General features: G+C 36.6%; 5 protein-coding genes across 7 annotated transcripts; 2 read left to right on the top strand and 3 right to left on the bottom strand.

The window, feature by feature from the left end:
- Nucleotides 1-507: 507 nt before the first annotated feature.
- On the top strand, nt 508-3913 carry LOC133862331 (putative disease resistance protein RGA3). The gene is made up of 2 exons (XM_062298118.1): nt 508-3589; nt 3715-3913. Exon 1 carries the CDS (start codon nt 1000-1002, stop codon nt 3565-3567), a length of 2568 nt encoding a protein of 855 aa, XP_062154102.1. The 5' UTR covers nt 508-999; the 3' UTR covers nt 3568-3589; nt 3715-3913.
- Nucleotides 3914-6204: 2291 nt separating this feature from the next.
- LOC133864236 (ribosomal RNA small subunit methyltransferase, chloroplastic) lies at nt 6205-12237 on the top strand. Its single transcript, XM_062300521.1, has 10 exons — nt 6205-6515; nt 6686-6835; nt 7360-7416; nt 8606-8707; nt 9096-9191; nt 9341-9425; nt 9784-9836; nt 11088-11171; nt 11519-11629; nt 11747-12237. The coding sequence occupies exons 1-10, from the start codon at nt 6267-6269 to the stop codon at nt 11810-11812; spliced, it is 1053 nt and encodes a 350-aa protein (XP_062156505.1). The 5' UTR covers nt 6205-6266; the 3' UTR covers nt 11813-12237.
- Nucleotides 12238-12984: 747 nt separating this feature from the next.
- Nucleotides 12985-14028, bottom strand: LOC133864837 (uncharacterized). The gene has a single exon (XM_062301262.1). The coding sequence runs from the start codon at nt 13670-13672 to the stop codon at nt 13151-13153; it is 522 nt and encodes a 173-aa protein (XP_062157246.1). The 5' UTR covers nt 13673-14028; the 3' UTR covers nt 12985-13150.
- A 996-nt stretch (nt 14029-15024) lies between these two features.
- Nucleotides 15025-18860, bottom strand: LOC133864317 (protein-ribulosamine 3-kinase, chloroplastic). 3 transcript variants are annotated; one of them, XM_062300605.1, is made up of 9 exons: nt 18675-18860; nt 17669-17833; nt 17412-17502; nt 17231-17305; nt 17054-17142; nt 16766-16884; nt 16024-16164; nt 15463-15539; nt 15025-15271 (listed from the first exon to the last, which is right to left on the bottom strand). In XM_062300605.1, the coding sequence occupies exons 1-9, from the start codon at nt 18785-18787 to the stop codon at nt 15125-15127; spliced, it is 1017 nt and encodes a 338-aa protein (XP_062156589.1). In that variant the 5' UTR covers nt 18788-18860; the 3' UTR covers nt 15025-15124. The 3 variants fall into 3 exon arrangements, with proteins under 3 accessions (XP_062156589.1, XP_062156590.1, XP_062156591.1); XM_062300606.1 differs by having other exon boundaries at nt 17669-17822; nt 18691-18858; XM_062300607.1 differs by having other exon boundaries at nt 17669-17822; nt 18675-18809.
- A 1701-nt stretch (nt 18861-20561) lies between these two features.
- On the bottom strand, nt 20562-23164 carry LOC133863874 (RING-H2 finger protein ATL5-like). The gene is made up of 3 exons (XM_062299998.1): nt 22441-23164; nt 21383-21480; nt 20562-21167 (listed from the first exon to the last, which is right to left on the bottom strand). The coding sequence occupies exons 1-3, from the start codon at nt 22597-22599 to the stop codon at nt 20813-20815; spliced, it is 612 nt and encodes a 203-aa protein (XP_062155982.1). The 5' UTR covers nt 22600-23164; the 3' UTR covers nt 20562-20812.
- Between the last annotated feature and the right edge of the window lie 737 nt (nt 23165-23901).

Below are 23901 nucleotides of genomic sequence, written 5' to 3'. Positions count from 1 at the left end.
AATATATTATTATTGCCCAAGTATATTAATTTTTTGGGTTAAATATATTTTAACCCCCCAAACTACCACTCTTTCTCTGGATAGCCCCCCAAACTACCAATGCTTAGATTCTGGCCCCCCAAACTACCACTTTCTGATTTTTTGGCCCCATCCGTCTATTTATGCCGTTAATTTTAACAGAAATTGGTCAAAAACCCGAAAATACCATTCCCTTAACCGTGGGAATTTCAAAGTGTAAGAGGGGTATTTTCGGGTTTCTGTTTAAAATTGACGGCATAAATGGACGGATGAAGCCAAAAAATCAGAAAGTGGTAGTTTGGGGGGCCAAAATCTAAGCATTGGTAGTTTAGGGGGCCATCCGGAGAAATTGTGGTAGTTTGAAGGGCTAAAATATATTTAACCCTAATTTTTTTTTAATATATTATTATTACACACCTCCGGATACCCAGTTATTCGATTATAAATAATCGGGTATCAAACCGATTTTTCGTACTTGAAATCAATTTTTCAGCCGATTATAACTCGTCTGAAATTACATCCCAACACAGAAACTTCGGTTGAAAACCTTTCAGAAAAAGATGAAGAAGAAAAGAAAGAAAGGATTTGAAAAGAAAAATGTAACCATACCACCTACCTTTTAGTAGGCGGCATATTCTCACGGCCTAGATGATTGAAAGTGTTGCACGGCAATTGCGAGGGAAAGTCAGCCATGATTTCCTGCCATTTATGACATTTTCTATTTATAATATTTCACTGAGAGAGAGAGAGTTTCATCTATAAAGCCGTGCCCAGTCCCAGTCCTGCCCAGTCTTTGCCTACCTCCAGCTGCTCATCCTAGATTTCGAAGCACAGATACAATCGTCTTGTCATCCAGATAACCCAAAATCCCTTTGAATCCCACCCTTTAAGCTAACCAATCGGTTCCTCTCTTTATTTTTCTTTGCAATTTGTGACTTCCACAGACCACGACCATCTTCTTCCACCAAGTCAAGATCTTACATGGCTGAACTTGCCTCTGGCATCGCAGAAAAGATCTTGGAGAAGCTAGGATCCCTTGCTTACGGAGAGTTCAGCTTGGTACTAAACATCAAAAGTGAGCTGACAGAGCTTGAAGGCACCGTGACAACCATTAAAGCCGTGCTCTTGGATGCTGAAGAGAAGCAACCTTACAATCGCGCGCTGAGCATCTGGCTAAGGCACCTCAAAGATATTTTTTATGACGCCGAGGATGTGCTTGATGAAGTTGAGTGCGAAGTTCTAAGGAAGCAAGTGCTCAGAACATATGGGCGCACTAGTAGAGAGGTATGTAGTTTCTTTTCATGTTGTAGCGCCCTTGCATTCCGTTCTCAACTGGGTCACAAAATCAAAGACATTAGAGAGAGGTTGGGTAAGATTGCAGCTGATAAGGATCAATTTAATCTCATACCACGACTTGAAGATGGGCATGTGATGCAGAGGAGGAGGGCCATGACCCACTCATTTGTTCCTCCTTCAGATGTCATCGGTAGGAATGATGATAAAAACAATATAATAGATCTTTTGATGGGCCCAGATGCTGACAGAAACGTCAATGTAATTCCTATAGTTGGAATAGGAGGGTTGGGGAAGACAACAATTGCTAAGTTGGTATACGATGATAAACGTATAGTTGAACATTTCGAATTGAGGATGTGGGTTTGTGTGTCTGAGGATTTTGATGTTGCTACATTAATAAGAGAAATCCTTAAATCTGCAAGTGGTACAATTGATGAGAAGTTGGGTGTAGATTTGTGGCAAACTAGTTTAAGAAACTGTTTAGAGAATAAGAAGTTTCTACTTGTTTTAGATGATGTTTGGAACGAGGATCGTAATAAATGGATTGAGTTGAAAGGGTTGTTAAGTGGTGGTTCAGAGGGAAGTAGAATTGTAGTGACAACACGTAATCACTTGGTTGCATCCATTGTGAGAACTGGTTTCACATACACTTTAGAATGTTTATCCCATGATGATTGTCTGTCTTTATTTGTGAAATGGGCATTTAAGGAAGGGGAAGACAAACAATATCCAAACCTCTTGGAAATTGGGAAAGAAATTGTGAAAAAATGTAAAGGAGTTCCATTGGCAATAAGGACTTTAGGCAGCCTACTTTTCTCAAAGCTTGAGGAAGGGGAGTGGAAATTTGTGAGAGATAATGAGATATGGAAATTAGAACAAAAGGAGGGTGATATTTTACCTGCATTAAAACTAAGTTATGATCAAATGCCATCTCATTTGAAGCAATGCTTTGCCTTTTGTTCTCTTTTCCCAAAGGATTTTTTATTCAATAGTGATTTCTTGATTCAGTTTTGGATGGCGCATGGACTCCTTAATAAAATGCCTAATAATATTCAAAATCTAGAGTTTGAAGATGTTGGCGACATGTATATCAAGGAGTTGTGGTCCAGATCCTTCTTCCAAGATCTCAAGAATGAACTCTGGGACTATAGGTATTGGTTTAAAATGCACGATCTCGTCCATGATCTTGCACTTAAGGTTGCAGAAGAAGAGTGTTCAGTAGTCGACTTTCACACCCAAAACATTGCTCGAACCATTCGCCATTTGTCATTTTCACACAATGCTCTACAAGTTCCAAATTACTTTTACGCGTTAAGTACTGGTGTGCGGACCACTTTGTTCCCGGCCAAACTACAAGTGCTTTCCTTACTTGAGCAACCAATGTCGGCCTTAGTTGAAGCATGCATCTCAAGATTCAAGTACTTGCGGATGCTTGACTTAAGTAATTCGCCTTTTGAGCTGTTGTCAAGCTCTATTGGTAATTTGAAGCATTTGAGATATCTGAACCTAGCTTGGAATTATAATATCAAGAAACTTCCTGATTCAATTTGCAAGCTGTATAATTTGCAAACTTTACTACTTCATGGATGTTGGATGCTTGAGCGGTTGCCCAAAGATACAAGGAAGATGATCAGCCTTAGGTATTTGACGGTAACAACAACTTACACCTGCTTATTTGAGAATGGTGTATGCTGCTTGAATTCTCTTCAATTTTTGCGTATATCTGACTGCATGAGACTTGAAGTTTTGTTTCAAGGGATGGACGGGTGCCTTACCAAACTTCGGACATTGGTTGTTTCACATTGCAAAATGTTGACCTCTTTGACGTATGATACCAAACACCTACCCGCCTTAGAGACCCTGGTCATTGACAATTGTGAAAAGCTTAGTTTGACAGGAGGAGAAGACGATCGGGATCTAAAGTTGAGCCTTCGAAAATTGAAGATTACATATTTACCAAAGTTGGAGGTTTTGCCGCAATGGCTCCAAGGATCTGCTAACACTTTACAGCTCCTAAGTATTGAAGGTTGTGACAACTTCATGGCCTTACCTGAGTGGCTGCCAAGTCTGAAATCACTTCACACACTTGAGATTATTAATTGCTCCAAATTGTCATCTCTTCCGGCGGGAATGAATTGTCTCACTGCGCTAAGAGAATTGACGATCGAATATTGTGATGAATTGATTAGGAAATGCAAAGAGGAAGATCGGTCCAAGATTGCCCATATACCAACGGTTCGACTGGTAGATTAGCCCAAAAATGAAGAAATAGCCGGTAAGATTGCATTTCCTAAATCGTTAATACTATTTGTTTATTCAAGTTATATTTGTAATTTTCGCTTGCTTTGTTCTCATCTTAAGTTTACCTGTCTATATATATATATATATATATATTTGCAGCTTTCATGGCATGACTTCAGCAAGAGATTCAGTAACTATTAAGCCTCAATGCAGCTTAGTCCTAAGATATTTGTTCCTTGATTATGTTGTAAACATTTCAATCATTATAGTTTGTATTAAGAGATGTAGACAAATAAATAATTTTGTAAAAGTTAGAACATAGAACAATAAATAAATTCAGTATCTTCTCTTGTTCGTCGTAGTTATTGTTTTGACAAATTTTGGTTGTTCAATATTTTCATTGGAGATGTCCGTTTATAAAAGTAACTGGATAATTTTTAGCAATTCGGGAGATATTGTCGCAGTCTAAAGTTTGAAAGAACATTGTTAATTAGATAATAGTTCGAGGGGATGTAAACCTTTTTTTAACAAAAAAAAAAAAAAAAAAAGAAATAGAAAAGAAAGGCTCTTCGATAGGCAGGGCTGGGAGTTGGATAACACGGTTACAAAATATGTATTTTCCCATTTCGCACCGCCACGATTGATAAAGTCAACAATATTACCGATTTTTTTGGCCTATGTTTATTTTTCATCACAAGCATGTCAGATAAGGTGGTAGTCTGTAATGGTGGTTAGTAATTTTGGTGGAATGCTTATAGTCATCACAAAACAATGCTGTATTTTATGATAAATAAATAATAATTCAAAACGTCGTTTTGGAAAACAAAGTCGTTTCAATATGTAATAATGTCAGTTTGGTGTCGGTTGAAATATCAACTTTCTAAAAGTTATTCTGCCTACCAAACTGACTTTGTCAAAAATGAAAAAAGTCTATCGCCTATTGGCCACCAATTAAGCTATGTCGGTCAGTTCTTGAAGGATACTCAGCCGGTAAGTGGTTGGCAGTTTTTTTGCACAACCCTACCGATAAGTATGTGATTCTTTCATTTCAATTCTGATGCATGAATTGTCTTCAAGAGATAACTCAATTGGTTGAAGATCATGTCTCATGAAGCAGATGTCACTAGTTCGAATCTATCTCTCCCTCTCCCTCTTGTGTGTACATGTAAAAAAAAAAAAAAAAAAAAACCCACTCTTGATGCATGAATTGAAGTCTTTTTATTCCCTATAGGCTATAACATGCATCGATGGGGACTAGCGCTATACTCCAACGGCTTTCTTTTATTGAGGAATGCTACAGAACCCGAATGTTTTCCCGAATTTTTGTTCCAAACTAACGTGGAACTAGCCACGTCAGTTAAAGAAAAAAAATCAAATGAAATGGCTTTTGGTTTGGTACTACAGTAAAAGTCAAGAAAGTTAGCCTGACGTGATAGAAATGCAGAAGTGAGAAGTGTACTGTTGATTTGATTTTTTTTGTTGTTGTTGCCATTTTCGTATCTCTCTCGCCCCAAGTTGCAGCTACTCCATTTTCACTGATTTTCGTTTCTCTCCAAGTCCAAGCAACTTCATTTTCGTCTCCCTGTCAAAGCTGCTTCATTTTCAATGAAGATAAAAGATGGCAAAAAAAAAGAAAGAAAGCCGTAGCCCACCTCGCACCAACTGCCACTCGAAGAGGGACGGCTGAAATATACTGTAAAGTTAATGAATGGCCCCTGATTATTTTTGGTTTCTTTTAACTTAAACATCAACGTTCTTATACTTAAAGTTGTCTGAAGCACACATTTGATAGGTTTTCTATTTGAAGCCGTAAAAAGAGCAGTGGGTAACGTTTCTTCTCAATGTTATCCAGCTTTCAACCCCTTAAAACCACCATCACTGACCCCACTCCGAGCCCCACAACCACCACAATCACCCCGAACGGACGGCCGGCTGCTCGCCAGGGCAAGATCTAAAAGACTTTCGTCTGGGCCTTCAATATTGTTAAGCTGAGCCTAATATAATACAAGTATCCTGTAATTTCTTTTATAGTTGGTTGTTCTGTATTTTCTGTAGAATGGGTTTGTTGTCATTTTGGGGGGGTTTATTTGTTGCTCTGTTTTCTTGTATGCAAAGTGTTTGTTTTTTTGCTGTAATGGGGGAAAGCTGTTTATTAAGCAGCCAATTCCAGGTGTTTTCCTGGTATGCGTGAGTTTGGTTATGTTTTTTAATGAAGCTTATAAGTCTCCAACAATTTACTAGAATGCCTATTACATTAGAACATGCAACAACTTAACTCAAAACAGAGTAACACACAATACACTAGCAGACGCACCAATAAGACGAAAATGGCAGAAAGACTTGGAGAGAGACGAAAATCAGTGAAAATGGAGCAGCTTGGAGAGAGAGACGAAAATGGCATCCGGTCGCTTGGAGTGAGAGATGAAAATCACTTCTGCATTTCTATCACGTCAGGCTGTCTTTCCTGACATTTACTGTAGCACAAAAAAAAAAAAAAAGCCATTTCTTTTGGTTTTTTTCTTTGACTGACGTGGCTGGTTCCACGTTAGTTTGGAACCAAAATTCGGGAAAACGTTCGGGTTCTGTAGCATTCCTCTCTTTTATTTATTAAAAAAAGGGGTAAAAAAACAAAAACACCATTAATCAAAAGATAGCGTTGTTGTACATTGGCGAAATCACTTTCTCAAAGTTTCACCAGGAGACTGACTACAATGGGAATGAATCGAGTGACCACCGGACCTCTTCCCCTCCAATCTCTACCGCCAATACCCTCGACACGAACCCTCAAAGCTCCACTCCCGGCGCACAATAGCACCGCCGGCGCACGAAGAAGAAATAGTCCCATCCCGCTATACATAGCTTGCGCGAAGAGAAGCCCAAGCCCAAGCGCAGACGATTACCACGCCACTCTCAGAGCTCTCAACTCCAAAGGCCGCACCCCAAGAAAATCCTTCGGCCAGGTCTTTTAGCTTTCTCTTCTGTTTGGTTCCTGAGAAAATGTCAATATAAATTACAGTAGCTGTAGTCTTAGTAATTGCTTTTGCGACTATGGTGTCCGGGAAGGTAGTTGTTTGGTATTCACCAGCTGTTCGAGAAAATGTCCCAATGAAATGAACGGCTGTGGTTGCAGCATTATATGTTGAATAACGAGATCAATGAGCAGCTCGCGAGTGCGGCCAGTGTAGAAGATGGCGATGTTGTGCTAGAAATCGGGCCTGGGACGGGTTCTTTGACTAATGTACTCATCAATGCCGGTGCTATTGTTCTTGCCATTGAAAAGGTTAGTTGCTCAGAATGCAAGGCCTACCTTTTAGCTCCGCTGATAAACTTTATATGAAGAATGACCCAGTTGGAAATTTTCTATCATACAAGCATATGCTTGCTTGCACAAGCTTCCTTGACTTGTATATGATGCAATTTGGCATTATCTGAAGTCTGGGAAGCAAGCAAGCAATGAGCATGGAGAAACATTTACTATTTGTTGCTACAAATACCCCAAATGCTAGACACTGTGTTTTGAAATAACCTGATTATTGTTAATGAAAAAAAAATATAGTAATCTTCCTAAAATATTTTTTTGCCTTATATTGGATGTGGCATGAATTTTGTTCATTTTTTTTTTTAATTGAGGGCATTATAGGAAATCAAAGAAGTGTGAATTATCATTTTTAGAAAATAGCATATATTTTGAGACAACCAAAAAAGAAAAGGTAATCATTTATTTTGAAACGGAGGAGCAATAAGAAATATTTATCTTCTGTTTCGATATCAGACTTATTTTGTACATTTGTCATGACTTTTTAGGATCCACACATGGCCACTCTTGTGAGTGAAAGATTTGCAGGCACAGACAGGTTTCAGGTAAACTACGTTTTTGGTGATAAATTAAGCCCTAAAAAGTTTAATATGTTCTCACTAGTTTCTTCTTGCTTAAGCACATTTGTATGTTATTCTTCTCCAGAGCATTAATATAATTTGACCCCCATTAACTTTAAACAGTAACAACTTTAATGCATCATCTTGTTTGCACAATGGGGCCACTTCTCTTGCTTTTGAATGGAAAGTTGCAATAAATGAACAGATTTGAAGAAATCAAGAGAACAATTTGCTTCCGGTTTTGCTTTCTACAGCAAGCCTCTTCCAAAATGCTTATTGAACCATAAGTTTTCTTTAAGCACCAATGACAAATTGAAGCTTTACTTGTTATTGATTTCCCATATTGTTTGCGTTAGTTGTATATATGCAAATAAAATGCTTTTAAATAAAGAGCTATGGGATGAATAGCCCACAATCTACAGATATGATTTTGATTGAGAAAAGCATATAATTTGGCGTGGATACTAAAAAATTCCAATTCCTTATTTTAGAGTTGTGTTGAAGCATGGATTGCCTTGTCTCTTTTTATGTGTCTGTTTCTGCTTCTTGTCCCCATTTTCAAGCCTTTAACTCAGATGACTAACTTCTTCAAAGTTGTTCTGCCTTTTGTCTTTATGTGTGTTCGAATGGTGTCTTTTTCAACCATCGGTTGTATACTTAATTGTTACATTATGCACATGTGGCTTGGTAAAAACCAAAGTATTGTATGCATTATAGTTGTGTAAAGTTGACGTAGTTAAAAAATGTTTTATTGACAGAACTTAAGCAATTTCATTTAGTAGTTAACTTTTTTCATTCCTTAGTGAATGACTCAAGATGTCTTATGCTAAAACGATGCTCTCACTAAATTTGCAAGTTGCTTGAATACTATTCAAAACTGGCTATGATATATCGTTAGTTGTTCTGAACTTCTTATCCTAAACAGCGTGTCCACATGTTCCTGCAAGATTTTAATTTTCCCTTTTCATCTGAATTGCTGATATTATTTCAGTGTCTGAATTGTCATTTGGTATGTTAGTTTTCCATATGAATATTGAAGTGCCTGACAGTTATAACTATTAACATCAATGTGGGTACTTATTTGATTTATTTATATTGTTTTGTTCAACCTTTATGTTCTCATTGTCAATAATACATTGTGAATGATATTAACTTCTGTAGGCGAAATGTGCAGGTTTTAAAAGAAGACTTCGTCAAATGTCATGTTCGGTCCCATATGTTGTCATTGCTGGGAAGTATAAAGTCATTGGACCATTCAAAATCAAGATATGCAAAAGTGAGAACCCTACTTCATGTACATTTTCTGTGTAACTGATTTTTATTGCTCCATCATCTTGAATGTGATGTCTTGTTAACTTGTTATTCATTCAAAGAGATAAGTAATACCATGTGAAAAAGGATTTAGGACAAGTCTTTGTAGTGTGGACTGTTAAATCCATTGCACTTGTTCAGAAACGTGGCTCAGACATACCTGAACATGTGCCCAAGATGATATACTGCATGTATTTGTTTTTGTGTGTGTGTGCGCGCTTCTGATGGTGTATGTATATTTTAATTTTACACTCCATATCAGTTAAACACTAAAGACATCATAAATATGTGTTTCTTGTTCACTTGTAATTCTCCAATATATAGAATAATCTAGATAAGTTTCTCATTTACAGGTAGTCTCCAATATACCCTTTAATATTAGCACAGAAGTAGTCAAACTACTCCTTCCAATGGGTGACATTTTCTCGGAAGTTGCTCTCTTACTCCAGGTTAGCATACTTTTTTCTTTTCCTCAACCTCTAGCATCCAGGTGGTGTTTTACCTCTCAGATATTTACTCTAAGAAGATAAAATTTAGATCATAATTAGATTTATAGACCTGTCTACTTACTGTCACTACACTAAACAACTATTTTCAGGAGGAGACAGCAGTGCGAATGGTGGAATCATCCTTGCGGACATCAGAGTACCGACCCATCAATGTCTTTGTCAATTTCTACTCAGGTGTCCTGCAATACTATAGACTGTTTAACATGAATATAATAATGAGTTATTCCTGATTTTAATAAATTTATATGTACCTTTATGGTATAGCAACTGAGAATCTATAACATGTGGATAAGTTATCACTGCACCCAGTGGGTCTTGAGCCCATGACCTAGATAACTGTTATTTCTACCTCTGTTTCTTCTGGGCAACAATAATTTATACAATTAAAGGAGCCAAAACAAGATCATGTAATTAAGCAATCAAAATTCGTTGCTGTAGAGTCCTGTCTCTATCTATTATCGAGAATATTTTGCACAATTTTGTTTATGCTTCTTGATGACACGGGCTTTCTGTTTATTAATTTCCTTGTCAGATCCTGAATACAAGTTTAAGGTCCCAAGGACAAATTTTTTCCCTCAGCCCAATGTAAGTGATTTATATCCCATATATACAGATAAATGATTTCCGACTCCTGTTTTTTTCTTTTCTTTGAATGTGCATAATAATTGAAATAGAAACTTACCAAGTCCTCGTCAATCACAATTGGCTCTGTCTCTCCATGTCCTATCATGAGCTAACTCAGGATCCTGCAGATTTTAACAGAGCTACAGCGAGAATATTTCATACATCCATAATATAAGATACAGGAGATGTGCATAACAAGCTCTTTCCAGAAAGAAGTATTTGAAAGAAAATTATTACCACAGGCAAAAGAAAATATAGATCAATTTCCTTCACTGTGGAGAAGACTCGACATATCAACACCATAAAATGGCTACAACATAGCAATTCTTTTGCACTGTGAGCATGACATTACTCGGTTTCATGAAAGCATTTCACAAATCTCTCTCTCTCTCTCTCTCTCCCCCCCCCCCCCTCCCCCCCTTTTTTTTAAACATCATGTATTACCCTTGCTAGAAAGATAGAAGAATCTTTCTCGTCTACCTCTTAAGATTTTAAAAGGTACCCATAAGAACTAGAAGTGGCTGGGCAGCGCTGCTTGTACACTTTCTCCTGAAGTTGTGCTTTCAAATAAGTCCATCAGTTAGTGGCCAGATGAATCATTATCAGAATACTGGTGAAAGCCTGTAAACTCAAATGTTTGGTGTGTTAAAACTTTTCCGTCTCTATGGAGCAGACATCTATGTGTAACATACCTCATTATGCTTGTTATCATCTCTATAAAAAATAAAAGTTGACCTATCTTTGGTTTTTGGCACGAGAAAGAGAATCACTCAATTCAAACCTGCAGGGACACACAATAACCTGTTTGTTAGCATTTTTCTCTCTCTGTAACTGCCGTAGTTACTAAAAGATCATAGCTATTGTTTGGAAGCAGGAGCGGATCTAGGTAAGACTTTGGGGAAATTAATGTACCCCCAAAATTTTAAAATTACCCCTAAATTTAATGCTTTTTATTAATATCCCCTACAAAATTAACAAATGTCCCCCCAAAATTTTAAAATTACCTCTAAATTTTATGCTTTCTTCAGTTATGTTCCCCCACACTTCAATGTCTAGTTCCGCCCCTGTTTGAAAGGATACTTGGTGATGATTATCACCAACACCTATTCCTACATCTCATCTTATATACAATGCATGTCTGTTGAGACAAGTTTTTGTATCGATTTGTTGAATGAATGGAGATTAACCTGATCCTTTCTTATGTTTCTGTAGGTTGATGCTGCTGTTGTTACATTTAAGCTGAAGCAACCGGCGGAGTATCCCCAAGTTTCTTCCACAAAGAGCTTCTTCTCAATGGTTGTTTCAATTTCCATTGTGCAATTTATTATCCTTCTGACTTTTCAGATTTTTATCATATGAAGAAACTTAACTAGTTTTAGTGCTAGCTAGGGCAACAATTATTTCTTATTCTGTCTTTGATATGGCTGACATGCAGTAGAAAATTATCTGAAGATAAATTTACAGTTGAATTTTTGCCAAATGTTTATTTTGTTTATTTATTTATTGTTGTTGTTTATTACTAGAAAAATTTGAACGTAAGACCAACGTAACCCTATTCCTTAACTTTACAACATGAGCTATATCAGTCGAGACACTGCCTTTTAATTCTTAATGTTCATTTACCCTTTCTGGTTCGGATATAGGTCAATTCTGCATTCAACGGGAAACGTAAGATGTTACGGAGGTCGCTTCAGCACATATGCACGTCCCTTGAGATCGAAAAAGCTTTGGGAAATGTTGGTCTTCCAAATACCGTAAGTATTGGTAATTAGAGTAGTTAAGTTCAATCCTATATTCATTTTTCTTGCAAAAACTTGTTCATTTGGCAATAACTTTGCTAATTTCATCAATAAATTCGATGGGTTTTGCAGTCTAGACCAGAAGAGCTTACCTTAGATGATTTTGTGAATCTGCATAACTTGATTGTGAAAGTATAGTGCTTCTAGTTTGAGGTTTCCATGAACGGGAACTTAACGGCAAACGCCCACCAGTAGGCACGCACACAGAGCCTGATCTACTACATTGTTGGAATTGCACCAGATATGATTCAAATAGTTAAGAATGACAAAACCATATGATTAACATCCATGTCTGAAAGTGAACATCCATGGCTGAAGGTGAATCGGAGATGGAAGTGGGCTGTGGGCAACTCTCCTTTGAGTCTTTGACTGGAATTTTTTATGGGCTGTAGCAGCATACGTATAGTGGAGACCCCATTTTTGGGCCCAAAAATCAAGTTCATGCAATGCATATGATCATAATACTATCAAGTATCAAGAAGTAATATTACTCCTGTTTCATCTAAGACTACTCTATTGTAAATAAGAATGAATATTTGATTCAGAAAGTTTGAAGAATACCAGTGCACTGTTGTAATGATTTTATGATAAAATCACCTTCTTTTTGTAGTTCTTTTATTTAGGCATGTTCGTTTCGACAAAAAAAATTGTCTGAAAATGAACACATTTTTGGGAAAAAGTGGCTATTTTCACTATTTGTTTGCAACTTTGAAAATGGCTATAAAAACAGTTTTTTTGACGTTTGATTCATGTGAAAAATTGTCAAATATTTTTTATCCATATAATTTGAGGAGCTACGAGGAAGAGGAGCGGCAAATGAAAAGATTTGTGTGAGAATAAAAAGTTTTCGAGGGTGAAATTAAGATTCAATGAAATTTTTTACTTATATTACTTGTAATTTTAACCGGTAATTGTGAGGAAGCAGGTATTTAGGTAACTCGAGACTTGCTCAAGCAAGTAGGCTCCATATAGAACCTTCTCACAATAGTTTGTTCAAGGGTGTGAGATAGTGGTGAAAAATCGTTTAAACAAATAGAAAGTGTAAACTATTTTACATTTCGTGAATTTTATTTTCTTTGAAAATACTTCGTATTAAATTCAAGATCTAGCCTTTTGAGATTCCAAGCACAAAGGCCTGGAAAAAGAAAACCAGAATGATTTACTAACAAAATCCCAACATAAGGGTTCCCTAAGTTGAACATTTTGCTGCTCATTCAACATGTTCCTGATCTTGTATAATCTACACTTACCATAATTACCATAACCCCCCCCACCCCCCCCCAAAAAAAAAAAAAAAAAAAAAACTCCCATTCTTTTTCTTCTCCATTTTTATTCCTTCAAAATCTATATCCTGCCGCATAATAATAAACCAAAGTGGAGGAAAAAAAAGAACAAAATATATTATCTAAGCTCTTCATCACAAGGCAACCGAGAACCACTCTGTTTTGCTCTGTTTCTTCGACTTCCTCTGCTCCCTCAGCCATGAAACTGGTAGACAAGGTCCAAAGCCCTCAACCTCGTCGCACGAGGATCAAACCCCTTCACTCCCCCACCATACCCATCATCATACAGCCTCCTCTCCTCCGCCACTGCCACCGCCGAAGGCGATAGCCGCCGCTTGGGCCGCTTATTCTTGATAAAGCAGTTCCTCATCTTCTCCTCAACCCTCTCAACTATGCCCTTCGAATTCTCTTCAGCTTCTTCCACCGCATCGTCACTGTCCATGATTTGCATCGGATTGGTGTCGTTTTCGTCGCCGGCGACGGCACCGGTGGCGGAGGAGAAGGAGTTTTCGGCGGCGGGAGGCTGGGGAGGAAACTGGGTTTTGGAGAGGAAGGTGGAGAGGTGTTGGTGGGCTTGGTGCAGGGAGGTGTAGATTTGAAGGAGGTGGGTTGGGTCAGTGGTGGTGTGTTGGAGCTGTTTGGCCATGTTTGTCGCTTGCTCTAGTGAGAGTACCAGCTGCTCTGCCAATGGCGTTTCCTCTGCCATGCCCTCCATGCTTTTTTTAACTATCTGTCTAAAGCTTTCCTTTTTTCTTTTTCTTCCTTCTAGAATGTTCTCTCCACGGAACCTTGTGTATGTTGGGGGACAAGTGTTGGAGATTCTGAGTTCCAGAGAGTGGTCTTGGAAGGGAAGGTGTTTTCGGTAGTTGTAATTCCTAAATTCCTCAAAAACTGTGGACTAGTTAGTTCTTTTTTTTTTCTTTTTCTAGTGAGTACATAAATGTACATTCACAGAAACAAAGAGAAAACAACAAAAGGAACTTAGCCAAAAGGCCCAAAACAGAGGCTAGGCCACAAAATGAGTGTGGCGGCGGAGGATTTTACCACTACACAATGGGAAAGAGGGGATGAGGAAAATACATGGGAGTGCAGTAGAGTGAGATTTAGTTGCAGATCAATATGTCATATGATATATGATAGGCACACAAGTTTGCATTTCTGTAAATTTTTTCAACCACCCAAAAGGAGGAGGGGAAGGAGGAAGTAAGAAAATGGAGTTTGTAATAAGATTCACAATTCTCCGATCTTATACAAAAAAATGTTGTGGACTAGTTAGTTTGGTTTGGGCTTCTTCGGGCATTTCCTAACATGTCTCCTAGGCCTTCTGTATGTGGGAAAATTTGTTTTACCTTTTACGGAAGCAGCCCACACATCCATATCGGGTCCTTTAAAAATCTTTTTTCTTTAGAAAAAACGTATATTTTGAAGAGCTTCGCTTTAAAATGAGTAATGATATTTTTCACGCCTATTTAAGGAAGTAACATAAACAACCACTTAAACACACAACATTAACCGATGTGATATAAGTGTAAAGAGTAATAAATAGTAATCCTTTAAAATTATCATACATCTTTTCTTTTCTTTTCATCCTTTATTTTTAGGAAAGAATCATGTTATACGCATATTCCAACTCATCTCATTTTCAAATCCGTCATAAGAATATGTTTAGCCAATAGGAGGAAGGTGATGGATGTCCATCATTTTTCATAAAAGTCATTGTAAATCCTTTACTTTTTATTTTATTTATTTCTCTCTTAAATCTAAATAGAAAGCTCTTCGTAAAGCTTAAATATTTTAATGGAATAAAGAATGAAATAAAGAAAAAGAAAAAGAAAAAGAATGTAATGTATAGTAATTTTTAAAAGAAGCTAGTAATTTAAGATGGTATCAAAATCGATATTATGAACTCAAACATTAACTCTACAATTTATTTCTTGTTTCAATTAAATAATTTACATGTTATCTAATCCCATACATGAGAAAAATAGTAAAATATTAATTTAAATAATTAAATTTATCACTTTGAACTTTGAGAATAAATGGTGATTAAATACAAAACATACCATATGAAGAAATTGAATCTGAAGCAAATCTCTTACAAGAATATCTGCAACTTAACCCTGTTGTGCTGTTGTGTATGAACATCATGATCATTTTAGATGCAATGCTACGCATTTAACATCCTTAGATAGTCATCTATTATAGACATGGCAGATGAACGGTAGCCGGAACCAAAGAGGTTGTAATGATTCAAATAATGGTACAACATATAAAGATCTCTCCTCTTCTCAAAGCCTGGCTGTTTAGGTATCACCTGGAGAAAGCAGACAAGCTATTAACAAAAGATAGCTTTTTGAATAATATCAATGCAGATATTGAGAAGCTAAAGCTTACAAAGAAATATAGAGAAGGTTTAGATAGAATAATAACTTCAAGATGCAAGCATAGATCAGCTTGAGGTTGGGTTAGTCAGTTTTTTGATTGTATGTTAGAAGATGATAATACCTCAAAATAGGCATTATAGAATGATCCTCCAAAGCCGGCACACCATGACATTCCAAATTCTGCCTCATTATGTCCATCTATAAGAAAAGTTAATTAACAGTGTCATTGCTCTTAGTGCTTTAAATTATCAATTTCTATAACACGAAATCACCCTCATCTCAATTAAACATTGTTTAGTCAAACTTTAACTGTTACTGTAGAAATAACCAGATAAGATATCCAAGGATGTTAAAGGGGGGTAACTTTTTGTCTTATCATAAAAGAGAGAAAGTTCTGAAGAAACTTTGTTTGCATCTTTTTTATCCGGGCAGTTTTGAACTAAGAAAAGCATGCCAAATTGTACTCCTTGATTTCTTCATCTAGTGAACCCAGCCAGGATGTGTCCATCCTCAGATTTCAAATCATAAGTAATTAGATCAGAAGCTAACTCCAGGGACCAAAATTATTGAGGAACCAGCTTCACATAACTACTATCATCTCAAATTTCAATGCTTCAAAGTAACACATTTTAATTTCAAGCTGATATGTCCTGGCACAATATTTCAACTAACTTGGACTTACAGTAACACGCTGGGTCAAGTATAACAGGCTCGCCATTGTTATCAGAGCTGATATTTCCACTCCACAGGTCTCCATGTAGCAAGCACGGCTCTATCTCCACATTTTCAAAGAGAGGTCCCATGCTCTTCACCAGTCTTTGTCCTGTTATGTATGATGATCAAACATCATGTGCCATCAATCATATTCATAATTTTTTAGCTACAAATGAATATTATCAACAAAAAGTAATAATATCACATATTTCCTCTTTATTTATTTCTTCTTCTTCACATAATATTGTAGTCAGATATCATATATCAAATTACTATACATTTGGATAGTACTTACTCAAATAAGATATTTAAGTTTCCCACGGGAGTTACCTTTATAAATTTTGTAGATCCTAGAATTCCCACAACTGACACTGGTGCTTTGTTAATCTTTGAGGAGACAAGTGATATAAAAAGGGAAACTTTAAGAATCCTACAAGTATCTTGCAGTTGGCTTGCAGTTTTAATTGCAATATTAAAGTGAAACACAGAAGCATTTAACCATTCCATGGGCCATCACCTTCAAACAGGAAAAAGGTTCTGAAATATAATCACAACCATAAAGCCATCTCATATGCTTGCCATACATTTATTTGAGTTGAATTGACAGAGCAAATCATCTTTAATCGATGTATGTACAAGTGTATAACAAGCTATAATGTAGAATCATAGTAATCTGATAGAAAGAAATATTATTTCAAACGCAATCTAACCTTTTTCATAAATGGTTCTATCACCATACTGGTCTAGGGCCAACTTCAACTGGTAACCCAATCTATGTTCCCCATAAAACTGAATCCAATCCAAGGACCAAGAGTTTATCTGTGGTGTACTACAAGGTAATATAGATGATCTAGTTAGAACTCAATCGTACATCTCTATAAATTCCAAAGAATTGAAGATGTGTGTGCATGTGCATGTGTGCTTTGAGTGTGCGTGCGCATGTCTGTGTGAGCGCACATGTATGAGGACGATAAGTTCAACAACCCAGAATACTTTACCTGCCAATGGTGTTATTTACATTAAAGCCAAACCCTTTCTCGGATTTTCCAGCTTTATGCATTTCAGCAAGTTTCCTCCCTAGAACAGACTGAGGACCAACAAATAGTTAAAATTCTAATACAAGTTGTTATCACCTACATCATATTCATATAAATCTGCAGTCTCACGACTCTCACCTGATTGCCTCTGGAATAACCAAATTCAATGAATTCCATGATGATGTAGGAACCACCCCTAGGTAGGGGTCCAACCTACAATGCTTAACAACAGGCTTACTTAAGCTTTACTACCAAATAGGGAACTTATGTCAACAATAAACTATGCTACCTTAATATTTACAAAGTCAAACTTGCATACCTTAAATGGCTTAGGCACACGGATTGTTCTGGTTTCATACATGGCACCTAAACCAAGAGCCTCTGCCTCAAACATTGATGGTCCAATACTCCTGATCCAGTGTTTCAAATTCATAATGTATTTGTTATTTTGACGTGGAATTTAAAAGGATTTAAATTGTATATTCATGAGTACAAACCAGAAGCAAGCTTGCATCAGTTGGATGGCTAAATATAGGATTGAATCATCTGAATATCAAATTTGGCATACCACTCTACCTGTTTGTTTTCACAAAGAAAGAACCGGCATCGGTATCATAACGATTAGCAAGATTGATGCAACCACCGCCTATGGAACTGATTTTTGTTATCTGTGTTGCCTTTCCTTCTGAGAGAATCCACTCACGAACTGGATCTTCACTCATTGTGGCCACTGCCAAGCAACTGACACTGATTAATTTGACCAGCATAATTGAAACATAGGTTCCCTACAACAGAATTTTATGGCTCAAGAACACAGTTCAACAGTTTTTCATTTTAACGAGTTTAAGCTTTCTTAATCTCCAAACCTCAATAAATCATCTCTATTACAGTTCAATTAGACAAAATCCCTATAGAATTCATATCTAAATCATCATATAAACAAATCCTTGAATCAATGACCCAAGACCAACTACATTTTATGATTGCCTCCATTCCTGTACACAATTAGTACATATCCACTGCAAAAGCAATTCTTAGAAACATCAAATCACTAATGGGAAATCTCTTATGACCCAAAAGTTGCTCCATCACAGCTCAAAACCATAAGAACATTAAATAATTACATACCCAGCAAAAAAAAAGGAGAACATCGTATCACCAATTGGTAAATATCCAGAAACCCATATATTGGCTCCACAGCAACACACAAAGGCATCAAAGAAGCTCTTAGGGAAATTCTATATATTGGGGGTAATCTTTTCATTATATGAAATTTACTCCATTAAAGTTCAAATCAGAATTCTTTTTAGGAAAAGCAATATAATTTAATCTCACATAATAAATAGGCAGCTGAAAACTCAAGGAATTCATCAAACTCAATTATGGGTAATCAACAACCAAAACAACAAGAAGGTAATTCGATATCACCGAAAAGAGAAGATTGTTTCTATGATAACAAAAACCCACCAAAAAAACGATGTGGGGTGTCAAAAAGCTCGTATATTGACTACATTACACCTGAATTTAGTGACAGACAACTATAACTCAGCTCATACACATTAAAAAATCGTAACCTTCTTACTGATATTTGTACGTACTGGCAAATGGTGCGTGCTTGGGGGAGCAGGGCCGAGGAAGACGACGGAGAGAAGGGAAGCAAGAGCCGAGAGAGATGACTCCTACGTGTGCCACCATTATCTCTTTCACTCCAAAACGCTTTTACGGTGCCACCACTGGGTAGGACTGTATTAGATCCAAGTGCAACGTGTGTATGACACAGACTTTTTTTTTTCTTTTTTCTTTTTTTAACGTTTTTTTTTTTTTTGATAAGAATTTTTAACGTAGAATTTTTAACGTATTTGTTAAGGTTAAATACTTTAATGGTACTTGAAATTTTAGAATTTTTAAATTTAATATTTGAGTTTCCATTTATTTGATAAGTAGTACATGAATTTATGAGTAAAAACCACTTTGGTATTTCCGTTATATTTTTTATCTAAATATTAACGATCTGTTACGTGTCAACCGCTAGCACTATATAAAAAAAAATATAAAAATCTTTAAAAATTATTTAAAAATAATAAAATAATATGATTTTTTTTTTTAAGAAAAAAAAAAAAAAAAAAAAAAAAAAGGGCCAAATCACCCCATGGCCCTCGGGAGTGGTTCAGCTATCCCAAAAGGCCAAAACCCATCAAACAATTTTTATATAATACCATGTGTCAACCTTAGCGATTAACACGTGGCAAACCGTTAATATTTTGACGAAAAATGTAACAGAAGTATCAAAGTGATTTTTACCCCTAAACTCAGAGATCACTTATGAAACAAATGAAAACTCAGATATTAAATTAAAAAAAAAAAAAACTGAAAACTCAAGTACCAATAAAATATTAAACCCTATTTATTATTTAGGTAAAAGAAACTTTTGCCCCTCACTCAAAACTTTGATTTTAAGCTCTTTTCAATTCTCATGCATATTCTAAACATTTATTAAACATTAGAGTTATTTCCACCGGTATTTCTGCAGGCTCCCTGCTTGTATTTCTCCTATTTTGCAAGTATTCAACACGAAAAAAAAAGCTGTTCAAATCCTACTTATTCGATATTTGGATTTCTATTGGCGGCAGGATTGATTTGAGATTTGGAATAATATATATATATATATATATATATATATATATATATATATATATATATATATATGGGCAGGTGGTTAACAATTAATAATCACCTTTGCATTCTTCTAAAATCGTTAACCGCTGCCTTAGGTGGTTATTAAGGCCTTTGGTTTGAGCCAACGAATTTGAAACTGGGCAAAATGTTGTTCACAGTAGAGTCACCATGTGTCATAATATGCAGGGTGACTAAGCCCATTTGTATTGGCTTATCTAAAATGGGTTGTAACGTAAAATTAGAAATAAAATCCCCGAAGGTCATTTTATCTAAAATGGCTTCTCTAAACATAGAATTCTTGATTGTTTATTCATCTCTCTCTCTCTCTCTCTCTCTCTCTCTAGCTTCTAGAGGCCACCTTGCACAGCAAGCGTCGTTGCCGCCCATACCACGATTGGCTTGTGGTCCTCGACGAGCCTCCAGGCTCCAGCAGTCCTTCTCCTTAACCCTCTCACCCAAGCCAAGCTCCACCTCCCTCCACTCTCTGTCATTCCCAACATTGTGAGCTTCAAGATGCAATTATGGTGGTGAACGGGGTGACATTCGAGCTTTTGGAGACGAGAGTGATGAGAGAGAGAGAGAGAGAACAGTGGCAAGCTTTTGGTGAAGTGGGAAAAGCTTTTAGTTAAAAAAAAAAGTAGCATTTTAGCTAAAATTTAGATAATGTATGCAATGCTCCATGGAAGCTTCACTTTCTTTTTTTGGACATTATATGTATAAAGCCAGCCACAGTATACTGAATGCTTAACAAGATCAATTTATATAAGATGGATGCTTGGATGAGAATGCCAAATATCGATTGAACTTCATCTGATACTTCTTAGAATTTTGAGGATTTTCTTCACCACAAGTCCAAGTAATTGAGTCTGAGCCATGCAACAGAGGATAGGAAATTTCTGTAAATATAGGAATAAAAAATCTCCAATCATGTAATGCCTCAAAACCTAAAAGCTTCTCACCCACTGTATATACAAGAAAAAACATGGCTTGCTAGAAGCAGAGACACATTACGATCTGGAGCACAATAAATTTAAGTTGCTTTCATCATTGTCTTCTTTCTGCTTCTCCAGAAAGTGTTGGCTCTGGGGTGTTCACAAGAACAGGCTCAACATTCCCTTGGTTACTTTCATTCCCTACTGAACGCTGAGGGCCAGGTAGCAGCCACAGATGGGAATGATCCATTGAGACCTCAGAATCATCAAAAGATTGAGTGATGCTAAACACAGGTGGTCTTACATGTTTTGTTCCAAAAGAGTCTTGTAATGGTAGACGACAGACAGGACAAGTAGACTGTCTTCTGAGCCACACATCAATGCAAGAGAGATGAAAATTGTGGCCGCATTTGGGCATTATTCGTAATACTTCTTTCTCTTGGTACTCTGCCAAACATATTGAGCACCTGCAGTAGCAAAAGAACTAACCTTAATGTCTGTCTATCCGAGGAGAACTAAACATTTAATCATTAAACGGAAACAAGAAGTTCCTACACGTTGTAGAGGCTAAAGAGAAACAGAAAGCCTTTTTGACACATACCACTTAAATTTACATAAGATTTTAAGGTGAATGAAAGGAACTTTTTATTCAATGACTACAATTATTGGCGGCTAAACTTACTGTGGATCTTCCATAGAACTGAAAGCTTCATGGTTGAATTTCATGGTAGGGATCGCAGCAACCAGAACTGGTTCAAGGCCTCTAACCCCAGGTTCTGGCTGTCAGCAAATAGTGAAAATTTAATACCATTGCTCGAAGCTCAATTTCAAATACAATCACATTGAGAGAAGAAGGAAGACAGGAAGGCAAGTGCTGTTAATTTACAACTTATTTAAAAAAACTTAAGCAGGTAAGAATAGATGAATTTAATTATTTAATTTATATTCTAATACTCTCCTTCGCATGTGGATTCAAACCCCTCCTTTATAAGTGAGGCTCAATAACTACATTATTTAATTGACATGGGAGATGAATGACGGAGACAAAGTTTAAACTCTTTACTCTGATATCATATTAAATCATCATTTATCCCAAAAGTTTTAAGTAACAGAAATTGATGAATTTAATCATTTAATTTATATTCTAACAGTTGCAACCTTCTTGGAACCTGGTCCTATAAACAATAAAACCACTTAGCAAATTTAGGCTTAAGGTTGAAAAAAAAGAACCATAGTCGGTATTTTTATAGACAATGCAGTGTAGAACAATCTGCCAATATTAGAGAATGCTATCTTCACAAGTAATCATGACAGTTCAATATATATATATATATATATATATATAATGCAGTGTAGAACAATCTGCCAATATTAGAGAGAATGCTGTCTTCACAAGTAATCATGACAGTTCATATATATAGACAAAGTCAATTAGTCAAACACAGACACAGACACACGAGACCCCTAAATCTCCCCTAGATTTTGTTATTACCTCACTTTCAATCCTTAAGGTGCAAAGTTGCATATTGATCCTAGTTACTACAATAAGAAAGTGTGAATTAAAGGACAATCAAGAACTATCAATATACTCAAACATCTCAAGCACAACTCACTACAAGACTTGGCATAGATTCACAAATTGAGACAAATACACAATCAGTTAGCCTTACCAGTTACCAGCGAAAAATGAAAAAAAGAAAAGAAAAGAAAAAACCCATCATAGAGAGAATTAAATAGTACCTGTTCAAGATCAATCCTTGATTCAATCTCGAACATGGGCCGTGATTCCGCCCTGCGGAGCCTCCCACAGATTATTCTTGTGCAGACAAAGACAATAAATGTTGCACTCATCCCAAACCCAATAACAGCGGTAATCAAATTCATTCCTGAACCCCTCATCGATCTCCAACTTCCTACTTCCCACACCCAATTCTCAGAAAAGAAAACACACCCACAGCCACAGGTCCAAAAGCACAATACAAGATGAAGAAACAACAATAACAAGAACACCCACAAGTTCTAAAACACAGACGACCGAAAACAAAGAGAAGAAGAAGAAGAAGAAGACTGAGTTGGACCCAGATCAGGATTTTTCAAGAAATACCACTTTCTCAAAGCAAGATTGGCCCAATTTCTTGAGGTGGACTTGAAAGTCGAGAAGACTTGGGGCCCCGAACGGACGCTGGGGATGACAAGTGGGATATGTGATAGGAGGAAGAGGGCTGATTTTCTTTCCCTTTTGGAATCATATTCGTGGGGTCCATAACATGGACGGACCCCACAGATTTAAGAGGTTCTAGATCAGACGGTTGACGATTTTGGCGGCAAAGGAACTTAACGGTAAAAAGAAGTAAATTTTGGGAGATTCCTAAGAGAGTGGAGAATCTGCTGCTTTTTCCGGCTATGGTAACCTTGCCACTTCTGGATAAGGCCTAGAGGTCGGAGAAATTTTGAGAAGATTTTTTCTTTTGTCACGATGTGCTTGTTTTGATTCTTTGAATAATGTGGATTCACTCTTTTTTGCGTTTTTTTTTTTTTTTTTTTGACATTTCTTTGTATATTTTATAGTTGAACAGCTGGGGAGAGGAAGACTTTGGAAGCATGTTTCATGACGCAGGATTAGTCTAAGAATCGACCATTAATTGGGGAGTGAATGGTACCCCGTGTCTCTAGAATCTGCACAAGTTGTGCCGGAGTCTTTATCCTAATTCAAAAGGTGTGCCAACATAGGCTCTCCTCTAATCAAAAAGCTCTACAGGGTAACATCGTTCCCGGCGAATATCAACTATATCCTGTATATACACTTAGTGTGGCGGATTTAGGAACGGCCGGTTTGTCCACGGAGACAGACACCCACCATATTTGTTCCCATTGAATAGATATTATTTTTTAGATAAAACTTCAATCATTTTTGCAATTATTTTTCAAAGTTAAACAAGTTTTAATTAAATTTATTAAACTTTCAATTTTTTACAATCTCCCATCTCACACTAAGGTTTAGGGTTAAATCAAAGATACAATGACCCTTATACTCATGAACTCTAAAAAAAAAATTACCCTTGAATTACAATTACTTTTTAAAAAAAAAAAAAAAAAAAAAAACGAAGTGTATTTTAGGAATTTCAAAAGCATCCTAATGGAGAGATGAGATTGAAATTTTTCTTAAAGTTCAATACATTAAATTGCAAAAGTGATGGAAGT

This window comes from Alnus glutinosa, chromosome 3, assembly GCF_958979055.1.
Source record: "Alnus glutinosa chromosome 3, dhAlnGlut1.1, whole genome shotgun sequence".
Lineage (NCBI taxonomy): Eukaryota > Viridiplantae > Streptophyta > Magnoliopsida > Fagales > Betulaceae > Alnus > Alnus glutinosa.
The sequence above is the reverse complement of the archived record's forward strand: the minus strand, read 5'-3'. Positions and strand labels throughout refer to the sequence as shown.

Excerpts from the sequence above, each read along its gene's own strand:
- LOC133862331 (XM_062298118.1), top strand. The coding sequence starts at position 1,000 with ATGGCTGAACTTGCCTCTGGCATCGCAGAAAAGATCTTGGAGAAGCTA.
- LOC133864236 (XM_062300521.1), top strand. The coding sequence starts at position 6,267 with ATGGGAATGAATCGAGTGACCACCGGACCTCTTCCCCTCCAATCTCTA. Across the intron at positions 9,426-9,783 it reads CTTTGTCAATTTCTACTCAG|ATCCTGAATACAAGTTTAAG; the intron begins GTGTCCTGCAAT and ends TTTCCTTGTCAG. Across the intron at positions 9,837-11,087 it reads ATTTTTTCCCTCAGCCCAAT|GTTGATGCTGCTGTTGTTAC; the intron begins GTAAGTGATTTA and ends ATGTTTCTGTAG.
- LOC133864837 (XM_062301262.1), bottom strand. The coding sequence starts at position 13,672 with ATGGAGGGCATGGCAGAGGAAACGCCATTGGCAGAGCAGCTGGTACTC.
- LOC133864317 (XM_062300605.1), bottom strand. The coding sequence starts at position 18,787 with ATGGTGGCACACGTAGGAGTCATCTCTCTCGGCTCTTGCTTCCCTTCT. Across the intron at positions 17,834-18,674 it reads GCCAGTACGTACAAATATCA|TTGCTTGGCAGTGGCCACAA; the intron begins GTAAGAAGGTTA and ends AATCAGTGTCAG. Across the intron at positions 15,272-15,462 it reads TCTATAATGCCTATTTTGAG|GTGATACCTAAACAGCCAGG; the intron begins GTATTATCATCT and ends TGCTTTCTCCAG.
- LOC133863874 (XM_062299998.1), bottom strand. The coding sequence starts at position 22,599 with ATGAGGGGTTCAGGAATGAATTTGATTACCGCTGTTATTGGGTTTGGG. Across the intron at positions 21,481-22,440 it reads CAAGGATTGATCTTGAACAG|CCAGAACCTGGGGTTAGAGG; the intron begins GTACTATTTAAT and ends ATTTGCTGACAG. Across the intron at positions 21,168-21,382 it reads AGTTCTATGGAAGATCCACA|GTGCTCAATATGTTTGGCAG; the intron begins GTAAGTTTAGCC and ends TTGCTACTGCAG.